The sequence below is a fragment of the Theropithecus gelada genome, chromosome 10 (assembly GCF_003255815.1).
Source record: "Theropithecus gelada isolate Dixy chromosome 10, Tgel_1.0, whole genome shotgun sequence".
NCBI classification, from domain to species: domain Eukaryota; kingdom Metazoa; phylum Chordata; class Mammalia; order Primates; family Cercopithecidae; genus Theropithecus; species Theropithecus gelada.
In genome coordinates this window covers 30,353,657-30,371,205 of record NC_037678.1, presented here as the reverse complement: position 1 = coordinate 30,371,205, position 17,549 = coordinate 30,353,657, and the positions used below count along the sequence as shown (strand labels likewise).

Below are 17,549 nucleotides of genomic sequence, written 5' to 3'. Positions count from 1 at the left end.
CTAAATCTCAGTTCTGCTACTTACTAGCTGGCTGAGAGCAAATAATCTAACATTTCCATGCCTTGGATTTTCCACCTGCAAAAAGGATAGTAACAGCAGCTATCTCGCAGGCTTGTTCTGAGAATAAATGAGTTAAAGTATACAAGTCTCAGGAAGGCTCACACTTGTAATCCTAGTACTTTGGGAGGCCAAGGCAGGTGGATCACCTGAGGTCAGACGTTCGAGGCCAGCCTGGCCAACATGGTGAAACCTTCTCTGTACTAAAAATATAAAAATTAGCCGGGTGGCCGGGCACAGTGGCTCAAGCCTGTAATCCCAGCACTTTGGGAGGTCGAGACGGGCGGATCACGAGGTCAGGAGATCAAGATCACCCTGGCTAATACGGTGAAACCCCGTCTCTACTAAAAATACAAAAATTAGCCGGGTGAGGTGGCGGGCGCCTGTAGTCCCAGCTACGCGGGAGGCTGAGGCAGGAGAATGGCGTAAACCCGGGAGGCGGAGCTTGCAGTGAGTGGCGATCGTGCCACTGCACTCCAGCCTGGGCGACAGAGCCAGACTCCATCTAAAAAAAAACCAAAACAAAACAAAAAGAAAAAAACCCCAAAAAACTAGTGGGGCGAGGTGGCAGGCACCTGTAGTCCCAGCTACTTGCGAGGCTGAGGCAGGAGAATGGTGTGAACCCGGGAGGCGGAGCTTGCAATGAGCTGAGATCTGGCCACTGCACTCCAGCCTGGGTGACAGAGCCAGACTCCGTCTCAAAAAAAAAAAAAAAAATTTAGTCGGGTGTGGTGGCATGGACCTGTAATCCCAGCTACTCAGGAGGCTGAGGCAGGAGAATTGCTTAAACCTGGGAGACAGAGGTTGCAGTGAGCCGAGATCATGCCACTTCACTCCAGCCTGGGCAACACAGTGAGACTGCCTAAAAAAAAAAAAGTCTCAGGAGGACTGCCTGGCACAGCAAATGCCCACCTGTGCAGAAGTCAAAATTATGACCAGAAATGCTCTGGGATCTACAGACCGAGAGAAGGACTATGATTAGCCCAAATCTGAGAAGTTCAAGAAAGAGAGGCTGGGAAGGCCGGGCGCGGTGGCTCACGCCTGCAATCCCAGCACTTTGGGAGGCCGAGGCGGGCAGATCACGAGGTCAGGAGATCGAGACCATCCCAGCTAACACGGTGAAACCCCATCTCTACTAAATATACCCAAAAATTAGCCAGACGTGGTGGCAGGCGCCTGTAGTCCCAGCTACTCGGGAGGCTGAGGCAGGAGAATGGTGTGAACACAGGAGGCGGAGCTTGCAGTGAGCGGAGATTGTGCCACTGCACTCCAGCCTGGGCGACAGAGCGAGACTCTGTCTCAAAAATAAAAAAAAGAGGCTGGGAACCAGAGAGATTACTCTTGGTTTGATATGCTGTGTAACATGATTACTCATGAAACAAGAGCTTAAAGAGCCCAAAGTGACAGTGTGAATTACCTTGGTCATTCTCAGGCTCTTGTGTTTCACTGTTCGGTGCCCTCCCAGGGTTGCCCAGGGCAGGCTTGGGGGCTGACACAGTGACCGACACTGCGTGAGCTACCTGCGGAAAAGGGCCAGGTAAACGCGGGGGTGCGGGCTGCTGGGGGTGGTAAGGCACACCTGGGGGGCAGACGCGGGAGGAGAGCTGCTGCATGGCGATCATCTCTGGGCTGTCCATCATGGAGTCCCCTCCCTGCAGCCCCCGCAGAGCCTGGGCGGGCGCTCCAAACAAAGAACTGGGTGCTGGCACTGGAGGTGGCTGTAACCGATGTCCAGCAGACTTGCAGGGCGGTCGCAGGTACCCTGTGGAAGGAACTCCATGAGGTAGGAAGCCTGATTGCTCAGTCCACTGGTTGTGGGGGACAGGCGGTCTCATGACCCGGGAATCCATCATGGGACCGAGAGTGCGAGGCTGGTGCGAGGGTCCTGGCCCCAGGTGGGGCTTCTCATCGGGGCCCAAGGGTCCTGGGTTCGTAGCACCGTGGTTCCCATTCCAGACGGCAGAGTGTACTCGATTCAGGTACTTGTACGATCGATACATGTGGCTGGGAGCCATTTCTGAGCTTTCAGGAAAGTCTGGCGGCCGGGCTGGAGCCCCCCCGTGCCGGGGAGGAATGAATCCTGGCTGGAACTGAGCTGGGGCATACACGCTTCCATCCTGACTTGGGCCACTTATCTGCCCAAGCTGCAAGGATCCAGGGTGTGGGCCCATGTTAGAAAGGTGCGTCAGCCCCCCACACATCTGCTTCTCTTCGGGTGTGCCTAGCCTGGGTCCTCGGAGGCTGTTAATTCCAACTGGAGGCTGGCAACAAGAAAAGGCAGCACAGTTAACCAGACTCACAGAATAAGGCACACTTTGTGACGTGCTTCTCTATGGAAACAGGCTCTTTGGGAAAGGAGGCAATGAACATTGGACCTGGAAAGAGACTTTTTCTCTGACATGTACCTGTGGGACCCTCTGCACCTGCACCTCCTGAGTACACTGCTTACCTGCATGGCGAAAGGCTGACGCTGCTGCACAGGCTCCCCAGGGTGTGGCTCCGGGACGCCAGAGCCGTACAAGGTGGCAGGATCTGATCCTCGCAGAGGGCCAAATGTCCCTGGTACTGCTGGCCTCTGCAGCACATTGAGCAAAGCAAGAAGAGGAAAAAGGAAAGGCACAGACCTTAGGTTGACAACAAGGGTTTTCCTGAAGATGAACATTCTACTAAAATAAAACAGATGACTAAACCTCGGCTGGAAACAGGAAGACTGTGAACATACGCGCTCATCTGCATCAGGGCTTGCCTGTGAGCCCGAAGCAACTTCCTTCTCCAGGAGATACTAGATTAAATCAGTATTTCTCAATCTCCTTTTCATTACTCCTCCTCCCAAGGATCCATTTTAGCCGTTTCTCCCCAGTTGCCTGCTACCATGAAATCTTTTTTTTTTTGAGACGGAGTCTCGCTCTTTCACCCAGGCTGCAGTGCAGTGGCGCAATCTCCGCTCACTGCAAGCTCCGCCGCCTCCTGGCTTCACGCCATCCTTCTGCCTCAGCCTCCCGAGTAGCTGGGACTACAGGCGCCCGCCACCACGCTTGGCTAATTTTTTTTGTATTTTTAGTAGAGACGGGGTTTCATCGTGTTAGCCAGGATGGTCTTGATCTCCTGACTTCGTGATCTGCCCGCCTCGGCCTCCCAAAGTGCTGGGATTACAGGCATGAGCCACTGTGCCCGGCCACTACCATGAAATCTTAATGTTGCAGATATACTGTACATTTATGTACTATTATGTATACCTGTGCTTTACAGAATAAAGATTACTTTTTTTTTTTTTTTTGGAGACGGAGTCTCACTCTGTTGCCCAGGCTGGGATGCAGCGGCACGATCTTGGTTCACTGCAAACTCTGCCTCCTGGGTTCAAGCAATTCTTCTGCCTCAGCCTCCTGAATAGCTGAGTAGTGCCACTGTGCTTGGCTAATTTTTTTATTTTTAGTAGAGACAGGGTTTCACCATGTTAGCCAGGCTGGTCTCGAATTCCTGACCTCATGATCCACCCAGCTCAGCCTCCCAAAGTGCTAGGATTGCAGGAGTGGGCCACGGTGCCTGGCCAGATTATGTATCTTTTTAATCCCAATTTTTGCACACATTGAGAATACATAATTCAAATGAGAAAAAGAGGATTTAGAATAAAGGAAGGGCTGAATACAGTGGCTCATGCCTATAATCCCAGCACTCTGGGAGGCTGAAGTGGAAGGACTGCTTGAGGTCAGGAGTTTGAGGCCAGCCTAGGCAACATAGTAACACTGTGTCTCTACTAAAAAGTAAACAACATAAAAGAAAAGGAATGAAGGACTCATGGGGAAAAAGATTTCATCCATACACAGAAGTATTTTGTAGGAAGAACCAACTGAATGGCCTTTACATTCCTGTGAACTCACAAACTAGGTTCCTTACCATCTGGTTTAAAAAGGGTGCCTGGCTGGGCGTCCCACCGCAATGCAGGGGATGAGAAAAGCCTCGGCCATTGGAAGTGCCCACCTCCCGTGGGGGCTGTGCGGAGCTGCTGCCCTGTTCGTCCCCAGAAGAGGGGGCTCGGCGTGTCGGGGGCAACGACTTTCCTCCATTCTCCACGGGCTGCTGTTTCCTGCTGGGCCCTTCTGGGTCCCTGGAGCGGGTCCAAACATGGCTCCCACCACTTCGCCCAGCCCGACTCCGTCTCTTCTCCCGCTTTTCATCCTCTCGAATCCAGAATTCTTCATCTGTGTCTCCATCTTCACCAGGAAAATGTTTCATCATGGCCCGATGGAAACACCTCTCTAAATTATCAGACATCTTGGTATACTCTATAGGAAGACAGGAGGATTGACTTCTAGGTATAGTTTATAGAAACTATAGTTTACAGAAACTGTTTAAAGAAACTATAGTTTATAGAAACTGACCTACTATATGTCACAAAAGACAATTCTAATAAATAAAAGATGCAACCTGGGTAAACTATGAGTTTAATTCACCTTTAGGGCACATTATATTGCAGAGCTATGGATGCAAGATGAAGAAGACATGGTTTCTATCCTAAGATGCCCAAGGCTGTATGGTTGGGACAGGGCCTCTAGGACTATTAAATCAAACCAGGCTGAGCACAGTAACTTATGCCTGTGATTCCAGCATTTTGGGAGGCCAAGGCAGGAGGATCACTTGAGCCCAGGAGTTCCAAGACCAGACTGGGCAAGAATGCGAGACGTCCGTCCCTACCAAAAAGAAAACATTAGCCAGGTGTGGTGGTGCTTGCCCATAGTCCCAGCCACTTGGGACTGAGGGAGGAGGATCCCTTGAGCCCAAGAATTTGAGGTTGCAGTGAGCCATGTCTGCGCTACTGCACTGCAGCTTGGGTGACAGAGCGAGATCCTGTCTCAAAGTAAGTAAATAAAGAAAAAAAAAAAAAAGCCAGTAAAAATTTAATTCTTTAAGGCTAAACTGCAGAAATACTAAATAAAAAATGGCTGAATCTGCTGTTTTTAAGCAGGGCATTTTGAGTTAATGCATAAATGACCCAAAGTAGGAGGAGCCATTTCTACTTTGATATTACAGATCTACTACGCCAGCTTCTCCAGATGGTTGAAGAGTCAGTTCTATCTAGTGTCCGTCCCGTCCGTGGTTAAAGAGGCACACACAGTATTATCCACAACCAGACTGGTCTCCAGGATGAGCCAGTTAGGCGCCAGCTGCACTCTCTTGTCCTGCGGGCCAGGAGAGTCCCTGGCAGATACTGTGGTAAGCGGCTAGAATGGTCAATCCCATGATTTTTCATACACATTCTGCTCACTGTCCTACAGAAAAGTCACTAGGGCGTGTATTTATAAAAGAGAAGGCATTTTATTCTTGATTACAGATATGTATCTAGTGCAAACTCCTTCCCCGCTTACCACTACTTTCCCCATTATACTTTCGACAATTCCTGAACATGGTCTTCATGTCATTTACAAATTCCTCCTTGGTACAGTATAAACCTCCATTCAGTTTCTTCTCCATGCTGGAAATATCCATGGGGGCCTAAATGAGACACATAACTCTTTATAGTTAAAGTATGCTGAGAGCAAAACGTTTCATAGAGAGAGAGACGGAGAGAGAATGAAGATTCAGCAATGCTGCTCTGTAACGAATAACAGATAAAACAAGAAACATGACATGAACTTTCAACAGTTGAAAAGAAAAATACATCAAAAATATATACATGAAACAAGAAACAAATGACAAAACCCAAGAAAGATACACAGACTATAGTAGGCATTACTGCAAAGACAACTTCTACCTTAATAATCTGATAATAGTTAGGGGCGTAAGATTCATCCACAGGTTCCAAAAAGGGCCAGGAATCCTTGTGAGCTTTTACCACGTCTAGAACTGAGAGCCAGAGAAGAGATCTTAATTAATACACACACAGAGGAAAATGTCCATCACAAACGGAACAGTGGAGAATGGGAACTAACCTTTATACATAGCAGTGAAATCATCGTCCAACTCAAAGCTGTAAATCATAAAATAAGAAATTAATAGTAACTCTGACCACCTTCTCTCCTGAGCCCTCTCAGGTCTATAGCAGACACACCTGACTGAAGTAAGATTTGGAATAGTCCTAATAGTGTGGTTTAGATGAACTTGTGATACTGATAACACTCCTGGAAATACAAAATGAGGGACAGTGGACCTTAGCAAAACTGGGAATTTCACTTCCCTCATCTATAAAATGGGGGGTTGCTGGATGATCCAGAACTTTATGGTTCTAGAATGCTGGTTATTTAATTGCACATTCTTTATTTCGTCACTTATTTTGAGACAGGATTTTGCTCTGTCGCCTAGGCTGGAGTGAAGTGGCGTGATCACAGCTCACTGCAGCCTCGATTTCCTGGGCTCCAGCGATCCTCTCATCTTAGCCTCCTGAACAGCTGGGACTACAGGTGTGTGCTACCATGCCTGGGGAATTTTTGTATTTTTGGTAGAGGTGAAGTTTCACCATGTTGCTCAGGCTTTATAGCACAATCTTTTTTTTTCTTCTTTTAGACAGAGTCTGACTCTGTCACCCAGGCTGGAGTGTAGTGGCACGATTTCAGCTCACTGCAACCTCCGCCTCCTAGGTTCAAGCGATTCTCCTGCCTCAGCCTCCCGAGCAGCTGGGATTACAGGCATGTGCCACCACACCCGGCTAATTTCAAACAAAATTTTTATTAGAGACGGGGTTTCACCATATTGGCCGGGCTGCTCTTGAACTCCAGACTTCAGGTGATCTGCCTGCCTCACCTTCCCAAAGTGCTGGGATTACAGGTGTGAGCCCGGCCTATAGCACATTCTTAACCAGGTTTTATTCTACTTTTAATCCAAAAAAGCATACGATAAGTGAGCTCATGAACACTGAATGTGTATCTGCCTCTTGAATTTTCAGTAAGGAGTAAAGTCACACGGTACCTAGTAACGTCACGGGAAGTAATAACCTCAAACAGATAAACTGCTATTCACATTTCCAAGGAGCTCATTTACATAATAATCAGATTCTGATTTCATTAAATGAAGGGGATGAGGAAAGAAGAGCTTAGTGTAAGTCTTACTTCTGCTCCCACAGAGTGTGGCAGCGAGAGTGTCAGAGGCCGGGGTAGCCAGGCATGTCTGTGCGTGCCTGAGGAAGGGCACCGGGGTCAGCTGTGAGTGCAGGGCCCGCCTAGTGCACTGACACGTGGTGACAATGTTACCCACCAGGGCTGTTCTAAGGATGACACGGGGAAAGTGCCTGAGTGCTTCATAAATGCTACCAGTTGCTACTGTTGCTGTTGTTACTAAATACTCACAGGTCTTTAGTCTTTTTTTCCTCTCTCATGGGGGAATTGGGGTCCAGATGGGAAAGTTCTGGAGGGAGCTCCTTCCCTTGAGCCAGCAGCCATGCCCTTTCTTCCCTGAGCTTTCTCCTCTTCGCTCGATCTACAATGAACACAAAGGCTGAGTGAGCTGCGCACACTCCAGACGCTGACGTGGTGTGTCCCTTCATCATTGTGAGAGAAGGAAGACACCAGGCCACCAAAGCAGGATTATGAAGCAACTTCTGCTCCCTGTGCCACCCTCTCTTGGGTAATCAGGATGTTTCCACAGATGGAATGCTTTCAGACATGGGTAAACTAACTGATTGAACCTGTTTCCTCACTCACACTGAGCTCGAGGTGGGGAACGAAGGTGACAGGGCAGGCACAGGGTGGGCAGGAGGGAAGGGAGCAAGGCAGAAGAAAACAGAATGGCAGTTGAAGAAAAAGGAAAAAGTAGAAGGTTGAATGAGGACTATCTTCTTGGATTACTTGAGGCCATTCTGATCTTTTACTTCAAAAAAGCAACATCCGCAAATCCTTTTTTAGGACCAGACTCTCAGTCCACACACACACAGGATTTTAAATGCACGCCCCAGCTCTTCACGTTCTGTGTTTATGAAGGCATCCACGCAAGCAATGGTCTGCTCCCCACCCCACACCTACAGCAAGCAGCAGGCCCTGCCACCAGTGGGAGTTTGGCTGGGAAGAGGGGAAAGACGCCAGCTGGGACTGGCAAGGAGCTGGAAGGCAGGGATGCTTTTTTTCCCTGGCTCCCAGCCACAGCCATGAGCAGCACACTTGGCATTCCACTCCCAGCCTGATGGAGCACTTACCACTTGCAGGGAACTAGGAGGTAGGGGCCAAAGAAAAGAGGCAAGGAGAAAAATGTGACTGCCAGACAGCAAGGCACAAAGATGGAAGGGAGGAGAAGCCAGCACAGAGACTACTTTCTTTTCTTTCTTTTTCTTTTTTTTTTGAGACAGAGTTTTGCTCTCATTGCCCAGGCTGGAGTGCAATGGCACCATCTCGGCTCACGACAACCTCTGCCCCCTGGGTTCAAGAGAGTCCCCTGCCTCAGCCTCCCAAGTACCTGGGATTACAGGTATGCACCACTACGCCTGGCTAATTTTTTATTTTTAGCAGAGACAGGGTTTCTCCATGTTGGTCAGGCTGGTCTCAAACTCCTGACCTCAGGTGAACCGCCCGTCTCGGCCTCCTAAAGTGCTGGGATTACAGGAGTGAGCCACTGCCCCTGGCCTGAGCCTCTATTTTTTTTTTTTTTTTTGTGACGGAGTCTCGCTCTGTCGCCCAGGCTGGAGTGCAGTGGCCGGATCTCAGCTCACTGCAAGCTCCGCCTCCCGGGTTCACGCCATTCTCCTGCCTCAGCCTCCAGAGTAGCTGGGACTACAGGCGCCTGCCACCTCGCCCGGCTAGTTTTTTGTATTTTTTAGTAGAGACGGGGTTTCACCGTGTTAGCCAGGATAGTCTAGTCTCGATCTCCTGACCCTGTAATCCACCCGTCTCGGCCTCCCAAAGTGCTGGGATTACAGGAGTGAGCCACCGCGCCCGGCCTGAGCCTCTATTTTCTTCCCCAGTTCTCGCTTCTGTTCCACAAGGGACAGGATCCTTGTCTGCCTACTGCTGTGAGCAAGACACGATCCCTGTTGGGTTACATTTGACTTGAGTTTTTGTTCCTAAATTATTTTCATTTGTGGTGCTAATCTGTATCTCCTTTAATCAATGAAAGGAAGTTTGTCATCACCAATTTTTAAGAAAAATTTTAAAATTTTAAAAATTATTTTTTTCATCCTCTACAACTTTCTAAACCAACTTTTTTTTTTTTTTTCTGGAAAAAATAAGAACAATTTCAACCATAAGGAAAACTGTAAATTAATGAATACCCATGTATCCCCGAACGTGTCAAATCTTAAACATTTTGTCTTATTAATGTTAATACAGTATTTCATGGTATGATTATTCCGCACCTTAACAATCCATTATTCTCCTTGATTCCAATTTTAGAAGTTTGTAAACAATGTATCAACAAAGTTATTTTAAAACATGTCTTCTCAAGCATGTGTGTAAGGATTCTCTCAGATGTGAATCCAGCAGAATTACCAGATACAAGTAAAAAGTATATATGTAAACTTCATCAGGCACTGTCAAAGGGGTGTCTATCATTTCCAATGAGGTTACAGAATTTTTTAAAAAGTGCTGTCCAGGGCCAGGGGTGGTGGCTTATTGCTGTAATCCCAGCACTTTGGGAGGCCGAGGTGGGCAGATCACCTGAGGTCTGGAATCACCTGAGGTCTGGAGTTCGAGACCAGCCTGACCAACATGGAGAAACCCCATCTCTACTAAAAATACAAAATTAGCTGGGTATGGTGCCACACGCCTGTAAACTCAGCTACTCGGGAGGCTGAGGCAGGAGAATTACTTGAACCCAGGAAGCAGAAGCTGCGGGGAGCCGAGACTGCGCCATTGCACTCCAGCCTAGGGAACAAGAACGAAACTCCGTCTCAAAAAAAAAAAAAAAAAAAAAAAAAAGTGCTGTCCAAAAGGCTGTAGGTTGTATTTACTTTTTCTTTCTTTCTTTCTTTCTTTTTTTTTGAAATGGAGTCTCACTGTGTTGCCCAGGCTAAAGCACAGTGGTATGATCTTGGCTCAGTGCAACCTCCACCTTCAAGGTTCAGGGGATTCTCCTGCCTCAGCCTCCCAAATAGTTTGGATTACAGGTGTCTGCCACCATGCCTGGCTAATTTTTTTTTGAGACAGAGTTTCGTTCTTGTTGCTCAGGCTGGAGTGCAATGGCGCAATCTTGGCTCACTGCAACCTCCGCCTCCTGGATTCAAGCGATTCTCCTGCCTCGGCTTCCCGAGTAGCTGGGATTACAGGCAGGAACCACCACGCCTGGCTAATTTTGTATTTTTAGTAGAGACGGGGCTTCACCATGTTGGCCAGACTGGTCTCAAACTCCTGACCTCAAGAGATCCACGTGCCTCAGTCTCCCAAAGTGCTGGGATTACAGGCGTGAGCCACTGCACCCGGCCTATATCTACTTTTTAAATAGCAATTTCATTTACCTCACATTCATTTAGTATGATAAAATACTTGCATGTTAGCCAAACTCACAGATGTTACACACACTTTTGAAATATTTCCATGTGCATCTTCCTGAATGGAGTGATACTCAACATATTTTCACGTCTACTACTGGATAGTTAGTACTCTCTTCCATGAATTTCCTGTTAATTTGTCTTTGTGCCTATTGATTATTAGAGTTCTTACTGATTTGGAGAAATGCTTTAAATAATGAGTAAGTCTTCGTTGGTAAGTGTTAAAATTATGTTCTTCTACTCTGTGATTTGTTGTTTTATTTTGTTAATGGTGTTTCTGCCACATGTACATTTAAAATAAATAACGTAATCAGGCCAGGCATGGTGGCTCACGCCTATAATCCTAGCACTTTGGGAGGCTGAGGCGGGCAGATCATGAAGCCAGGAGATTGAGATCATCCTGGCTAACACAGTGAAACCCCGTCTCTACTAAAAAAAAAAAAAAAAAAAAATTAGCCAGGCGTGGTGGCAGGCACCTGTAGTCCCAGCTACTTAGGAGGCTGAGGCAGGATGGTATGAACCTGGGAGGCGGAGCTTTGCAGTGAGTCAAGATTGTGCCACTACACTCCAGCCTGGGCGATAGAGCAAGACTCCGTCTCAAAAAAATAAATACATAAAGTATATCAAATACGTCAATTCTCTCTCTTTCCTTATGGTTTTTGCTTTTTGTACTTAAAAATTGTTTTCTATCCCAGTATCTTAAAGACAGTCATCTACAACTTCTTCAGAAAGGTTCTGGCCTTTAGTGTATCTGGAACTTATATAAGGAGTAGGGATTTAAATTTTTTCCCTATAAATGAACAAGTGTCCTGGTTCCTCCCTGAGAGACAGGGGTCTCGCTCTGTTGGGATCATAGCTCCCTGCAGCCTTGAACTCCTGTGCATAAGGGCTCCTCCCACATCAGACTCCTGAGTGGCTGGGACTACAGGCACATACCACCACGCCTGGCGCTGTTTCTGAAAAACCCATATTCTCTCTCAAGGTCTGTTTCTGGTCTCATTGTCTATCTCTACACCATTCTCTCTCAATCACTGCAGATTTGATCTCATTGTGTGGCATAATGATTGCCCCTATCATATTGTTTTTGTAAGTTATCATGGCTATACAAGGCCCTTTGCTCCGCCGGGCGCGGTAGCTCACATCTGTAATCCTAGTACTTCGGGAGGCTGAGGCGGGCAGATCACCTGAGGTCGGGAGTTCGAGACCAGCCTGACCAACATGGAGAAACCTGTTCTCTAATAAAAATACAAAATTAACGAGGGATGGTGGTGCATACATGTAATCCCAGGTACTCGGGAGCCTGAGGCAGGAGAATTGCTTGAACCCTGGAGGCGGAGGTTGCAGTCAGCCGAGATCGTGCCATTGCACTCCGGCCTGGGCAACAAGAGCAAAACTCCATCTCAAAAACAAACAAACAAACAAACAAACAAAAAAACCAGGCCCGTTGTTCTTTTATATGAATTTTAGGAACAGTGTGTCGAGATCCACAGATTCTTTTTTTTTTTCTAGGAGACAGAGCCTCACTCTATCACCCAGGCTGGAGTGCAGTGGTGTGATTTCAGCTCACTGCAGCCTCTGCCTCTCGGGTTCAAGCAATTCTCGTGCCTCAGCCTCCTGGGCAACTGGGATTACAGGTATATGCCACCATGGCTGGGTAATTATTGTATTTTTAGTAGAGACAGGGTGTCGACATGTTGGCTAGGCTGATCTTGAACTCCTCAACTCAAGTGATCCGCCCACCTCAGCCTCCCAAGGTGTTGGGATTACAGGTGTGCGTCACCGTGCCAGGCTAACATAATTTTTTTTTTTTTTTTTTGCGATAGAATATCACTCTGTTGCCCAGCCTGGAGTGCTGTGGCAGTGCAATCTTAGCTCACTGCAACCTCTGCCTCCTGGGTTCAGGCGATTCTTGTGCCTCAGCCTCCCGAGTAGCTAGCTGGGATTACAAAAGTGCACCAACATGTCCAGCTAATTTTTCTGTTTTTAGTAGAGATGGGGTTTCACCATGTTGGCCAGGATGGTCTTGATCTCCTGACCTTGTGATCTGCCCGCCTCAGCCACCTAAAGTGCTGGGATTACAGGCGTGAGCCACCGCGCCTGGCTGGGTCATGCTATCTTTTAATAAAAGTGTTCATGTTGACATTTACAGAATAATAATGAACGGCTGGGCACAATGGATCACCTGAGGTCAGGAGTTCAAGAACAGCCTGACCAACATGGTGAGACCTCGTCTCTACAAAAAATACAAAAAAATTTGCCAGGTGTGGTGGTACATGCCTGTAATCCGAGCTACTTGGGAGGCTGAGGCAGGAGAATTACTTGAACCCCGGAGGCGGAAGTTGCAGTGAGCCAAGATCGCACCACTGCAGTCCAGCCTGAGCAATAGAGTGAGACTTGGTCTCAAAAAAAAAAAAAGAAAAAAAGAATAATAATGAATATACCTATTTGGTGAATTTCTTAGCTATAGTAGTTTCCTGGGTGATTTTCTTGGAGTTTCAAGACACACACCACCCCAAATATGTATACATACCTATGTATTTTTCTTTGTACACACTAAATCTTTACAATACAATATGAAATGGAAATGATAGAGGAAATCCTTGTGTTCATCCTGACTTTAAAGAGAACACTTCTAATGTTTCCCCATTAAGTAGAAGGTCTGCCTAGATTATTAAGATATTGGCTGAGGAAGTTTCATTCTATTATTCTAAGTTTGCAGAAAACCCAAGAAAGGCCTGAAACTACTAGAAGCTGGAAATGCCATGGACTCTTACCTACAGCCTTCAGAGAGTGAAACCCTGTCAATACCTAGATTTTGGATTTCTAAGTCCCAGGACTATGAGAGAATAAATTTGTTATTTTATGCCACCTGGTTAATGTAGGTTGTTTCGGTAGCCCTAAGAAACTAATATAAAATTTAAAATTCAACCCACTACTCACCACTTCCTTTTTTTGAGACAGGGTCTTGCTCTGTCACTCAGCCTGGAGTGCTGTGCACAATCACGGCTCACTGCAGCCTTGACCTCCTGGGCTCAAGTGATCCTCCTACCTCAGTCTCCCGAGTAGCTGGAACTACAGGCATGCACCACCATGCCCGGCTAACTTTTAAAATTTTCTGTAGAGATGGGGCCTCACTATGTTGCCCAGGCTGGTCTTGAACTCCAGGACTCAAGTGATTCTCCTGCCTTGGCTTCCCAAACTGCTGGGATTACAGGCATGAGCCACTGCACCTGGCCATCAATCCCATCATCTTCTGAATTCTGCTGTTGCTCCTACCTGCTGTCATTATTAAGAACATCCTCTCAGGGTAATCTACCTTTTCCAAATTGGTTGTTTGATGGAACAGAATGTTCTATAATTCAGTTCCATAAGCCCACATGGAATTTATATCCAGTTTATATCTCTTCTTGCTTTCTGTATCTGAGGATCAGGGTTTTTCATCAAACCAAAAAACTACTCAATCATTGTTTCTGAATATTCTCTTGGCCTTACCGTACTGCTTCTTTCCTTCTAGAACTTACAGTGAACACATACAGGACCTTCCATGCTTTCTGCCACCTGCATCTGTTATGCAGCCTTTTCTGATAGTTGCAAATCCAATTTTCATGTTCTGCTTTGTGACACTGGGGCTGAGATCCTGGACATACAACTTCTCTCTTCTCTGCTGGCTGTATATTCTGCCAAAGGGAGCATCAGAGGGACCATGGGAGGCAGGCTGAGGAGGACGGCGATCTCCTTCCGTTTGTTTGCTGATGCCATTCAACCCATCCTGGGATGGACGGTCCTGCATCTGTGAAGCTGCACTTGGCAGCGACAGCCAGGTTCTTCTGGAGTTTGCCTGCCTTCACGAGTGCTAGCAGTGGGGCTGCAGCCCCCCACGTTTGACACTCCCACCTCCTCCGTCTGTGTCACCACGGGGATCCCTTTAACCTTTTTTTCGTTTTCTAACTCCCATTTAACCAGAGTCATGCGACGTTTTCTCTGCTGAAGTATCTAGTGTAGTTCTGGTTTTCAAGGCTGGACCCCAACTGATTAACTACAGGTTACTTCTTTCGTCATGGCCGGCTTCATCTCATTCCAGTTTCCCAGACATATCACCCAAATGAGCATAGAGCTCAGTAGCATTAAGTGTGTAAGTAATGTGCCGCCATCACCACTGTCCGTTTCTAGAATCTTTTCAGCACTCCAGTCTGTAACATTAAACACTAACTCCCCATTTCCGTCTCGCCTCAGCCTCTAGCACAAAATATTTGTCCATGTGTGTTCTGCTGATATCATTTAGTGTAATACCTTCAAGGTTCATCCATGTTGTAGCATGTTTCAGAATTTCCTTCCCTCTTAAGGCTGAATAACACCCCACTCTGAGAGTATACTGCGTTCAGGTTCTCTTTTAATCCACTGGTGGACACTTGGTTGTTTCACTTTTTGCCTTCTGTTTTTTTTGGGGGGTGGGGGGGGACAGAAGCTTGCTCTGTCACCCAGGCTGTAGTGCAGTGGCATGATCTCAGCTCACTGCAGCCTCTGCCTCCCGGATTCAAGCGATTCTCCTGCCTCAGCCTCCCAAGTAGTTGGGACTACAGATATGCGCCACCAGGCCCGGCTAATTTTTTTTTGTTGTTTGTATTTTTAGTAGAGACTGGGTTTCACCACGTTGGCCAGGATGGTCTCGATCTCCTGACCTCATGATCTGCCTGCCTCGGCCTCCCAAAGGGCTAGGATTACAGGCGTGAGCCACTGCGCCTGGCCTTGTTTTTGTTTTTTCTTAATCCACTTTCTTCCTTTCAAGTTTCTTTAAACAAATAAAAGCTCTGAGTCCTCTACTTGGAAGTATGCAGTCATGTGCCAGGCACGACACCACTGCACTCTAGCCTGGGCGACAGAGCAAGACTCCGTCTCAAAAAAAAAAAAAAAAAAAAAGTGATTAGTACCTAATTTATTATTTCTCTTTTTTTTACTATTTGGAAGCTACTAAAAAGTCTGGAAAGGTTATTGTAAGTATCTTATGGCTTACAAAAATTCCTTCCATAAGAACTATCATGGGAGACAGAGCGAGACTTTGTCTCAAACAAAACTATCATTTGTGACTTTAAATGTGTGTTAGAGACTGTCCTGTTTTCATTTAATCCTTCTAACAAGGTCTGCACAGCCCATCTCGATGTGACCCGGGCTACCCGCTAGGCCGCATTCATGCCCAGCCAGCCTTCCTGTGCTTGCTCCGCTCTGCTCCGCTCCGCTCCGGGACTTCCAGCCAGCCTTCCTGTGCTTGCTCCGCTCTCCTCCGCTCCGGCCGCGCCGGGACTTCCAGCCAGCCTTCCTGTGCTTGCTTCCTCTGCTCCACCCGCATATCCCTGTCTTGGTGCCTCTGCTCTTGTCTGTACCGGCGCCTCCCTCTTCAGGCACTCACGGGTCAACCCCATTCACTTTATTTAAATGTCAAATTTTCAGACAGGACTTTCTCTTTTGTTTGCGACAGGGTCTTGCTGTGTCACCCAGGCTCAGTTCAGTGGGGGAAATCAGGGCTCACTGCAACCTCGACCTCCTGGGCTCAAGGGGTCCTCCCCCCAAAGCCTCCCAAGTAGCTGGTGGAGCCACCACGCCCAGCCATGTCACTCTTTACCTGTAAACCTGCCTAATTTTACTTCAGATCACTCACCACTATTATCCCACAATATTTGTCTACCCTCTACCTTCTCACCACTGGAATGAAAATAATACTTCTGGCTGGGTGTGTGCTCACGCTTGTATTCCCAGCACTTTGGGAGGCTGAGACAGATGGGTCACTTGAGGCCAGGAATTCAAGACCAGCATGGCCAACACGGTGAAACCCCATCTCTACTAAAAATACAAAAATTAGCCGGGTGTGGTAGTGTACACCTGTAATCATAGCTACTTGGTAGCTACTTGGGAGGCTGAGGCACGATAATCACTTGAACCTGGGAAGTGGAGGTTGCAGTGAGCCGAGATCATGCCACTGCACTCTAGCCTGGGCAAAAGAGTGAGACAGTGTCTCAAAAAACAAAGAAAAAGAAAAAAAAAAAAAAAAAAAAGCAAGCCATACTTCCCTCCTGTGCTATCAAATACTAGATAGTATTCATTTGTAATAACCATTTTTTTTGGTACCCATTAACCATCCTACCTCTCCCCAACCCTCCACTATCGTTCCCAGCCTCTGGTAACCAGGCTTTTACCCTCTATCTCCACGGGTTCAATTATTTTGATTTTTAGATCCCACAATTAAGTGAGAATATCCAATGTTTGTCTTTCTGTGCCTCGCTTATTTCATTTAAAGTAATAACCTCCAGTTCTACCCAAGTTGTTGCAAACGACTGAATCCGTTTTTATGGTTGAATAGTACTCCCCTGTGTATCAGTATCACATTTTCTTTATCCATTCATTTGCTGAGGGACACTTAGGTCGCTTCCAAATCTTGGCTATTGTGAACACAGCTGCAAAAAATACGGGAGTGCAGTTGTCTCTTCGATATATTGATTTCCTTTCTTCTGGGTGTATACCCAGCAGTGGGATTAACAGATTTTATGGTAGCTCTCTTTTTAGTTTTCTAAGGAACTTCTAAGCTGTTCTCCATAGTGGGGGACTAATTTATGTTCCTACCAACGGTGTATGAGGATTTCCTCTTCTCATCCTCACCAGTATTTGCCACTGCCTGTCCTTTGGATATAAACCATTTTAACTGTGAGATGATATCTCACAGTAGTTTTGATTTCCATTTCTCTGACGATCAATGATGCTGAGCACTTTTTCATAAGCTTGTGTGCTTTTTTTTTTGAGACAGAATCTTGCTCTATTGCCCAGGCTGGAGTGAAGTCTCGGCTTGATCTCGGCTCACTGCAACCTGGGCCTCCCAGGTTCAAGCGATTCTCCTGCCTCAGTCTCCTGAGTAGCTGGGATTACAGGCGTGTGCCACCACACCCAGCTAATTTTAGTATTTTTAGTAGAGGCAACGTTTTGCCATGTTGGCCAGGTTGGTCTTGAACCCCTGACCTCAAGTGATTTGCCCGCCTCAGCCTCCCACAGTGCTGGGATTACAGGCATGAGCCACCACACCTGGCTTTTTAAAAAAATTTTTTGA

General features: G+C 47.0%; 1 protein-coding gene across 2 annotated transcripts in view; it reads right to left on the bottom strand.

Annotated features, from left to right (window-relative positions):
* LOC112633026 (cat eye syndrome critical region protein 2) overlaps positions 1-17,549 on the bottom strand; it is a 200,270-nt gene that overhangs the window by 10,214 nt on the left and 172,507 nt on the right. For both annotated transcript variants that reach the window (XM_025399376.1, XM_025399377.1), the window contains 7 exons: positions 7,335-7,464; positions 5,985-6,022; positions 5,807-5,898; positions 5,421-5,547; positions 3,952-4,340; positions 2,507-2,632; positions 1,475-2,318 (listed from right to left, as the gene is read on the bottom strand). In XM_025399376.1, the coding sequence (XP_025255161.1) occupies positions 1,475-2,318; positions 2,507-2,632; positions 3,952-4,340; positions 5,421-5,547; positions 5,807-5,898; positions 5,985-6,022; positions 7,335-7,464 (1,746 nt within the window). The remainder of the gene's footprint in view (positions 1-1,474; positions 2,319-2,506; positions 2,633-3,951; positions 4,341-5,420; positions 5,548-5,806; positions 5,899-5,984; positions 6,023-7,334; positions 7,465-17,549) is intronic.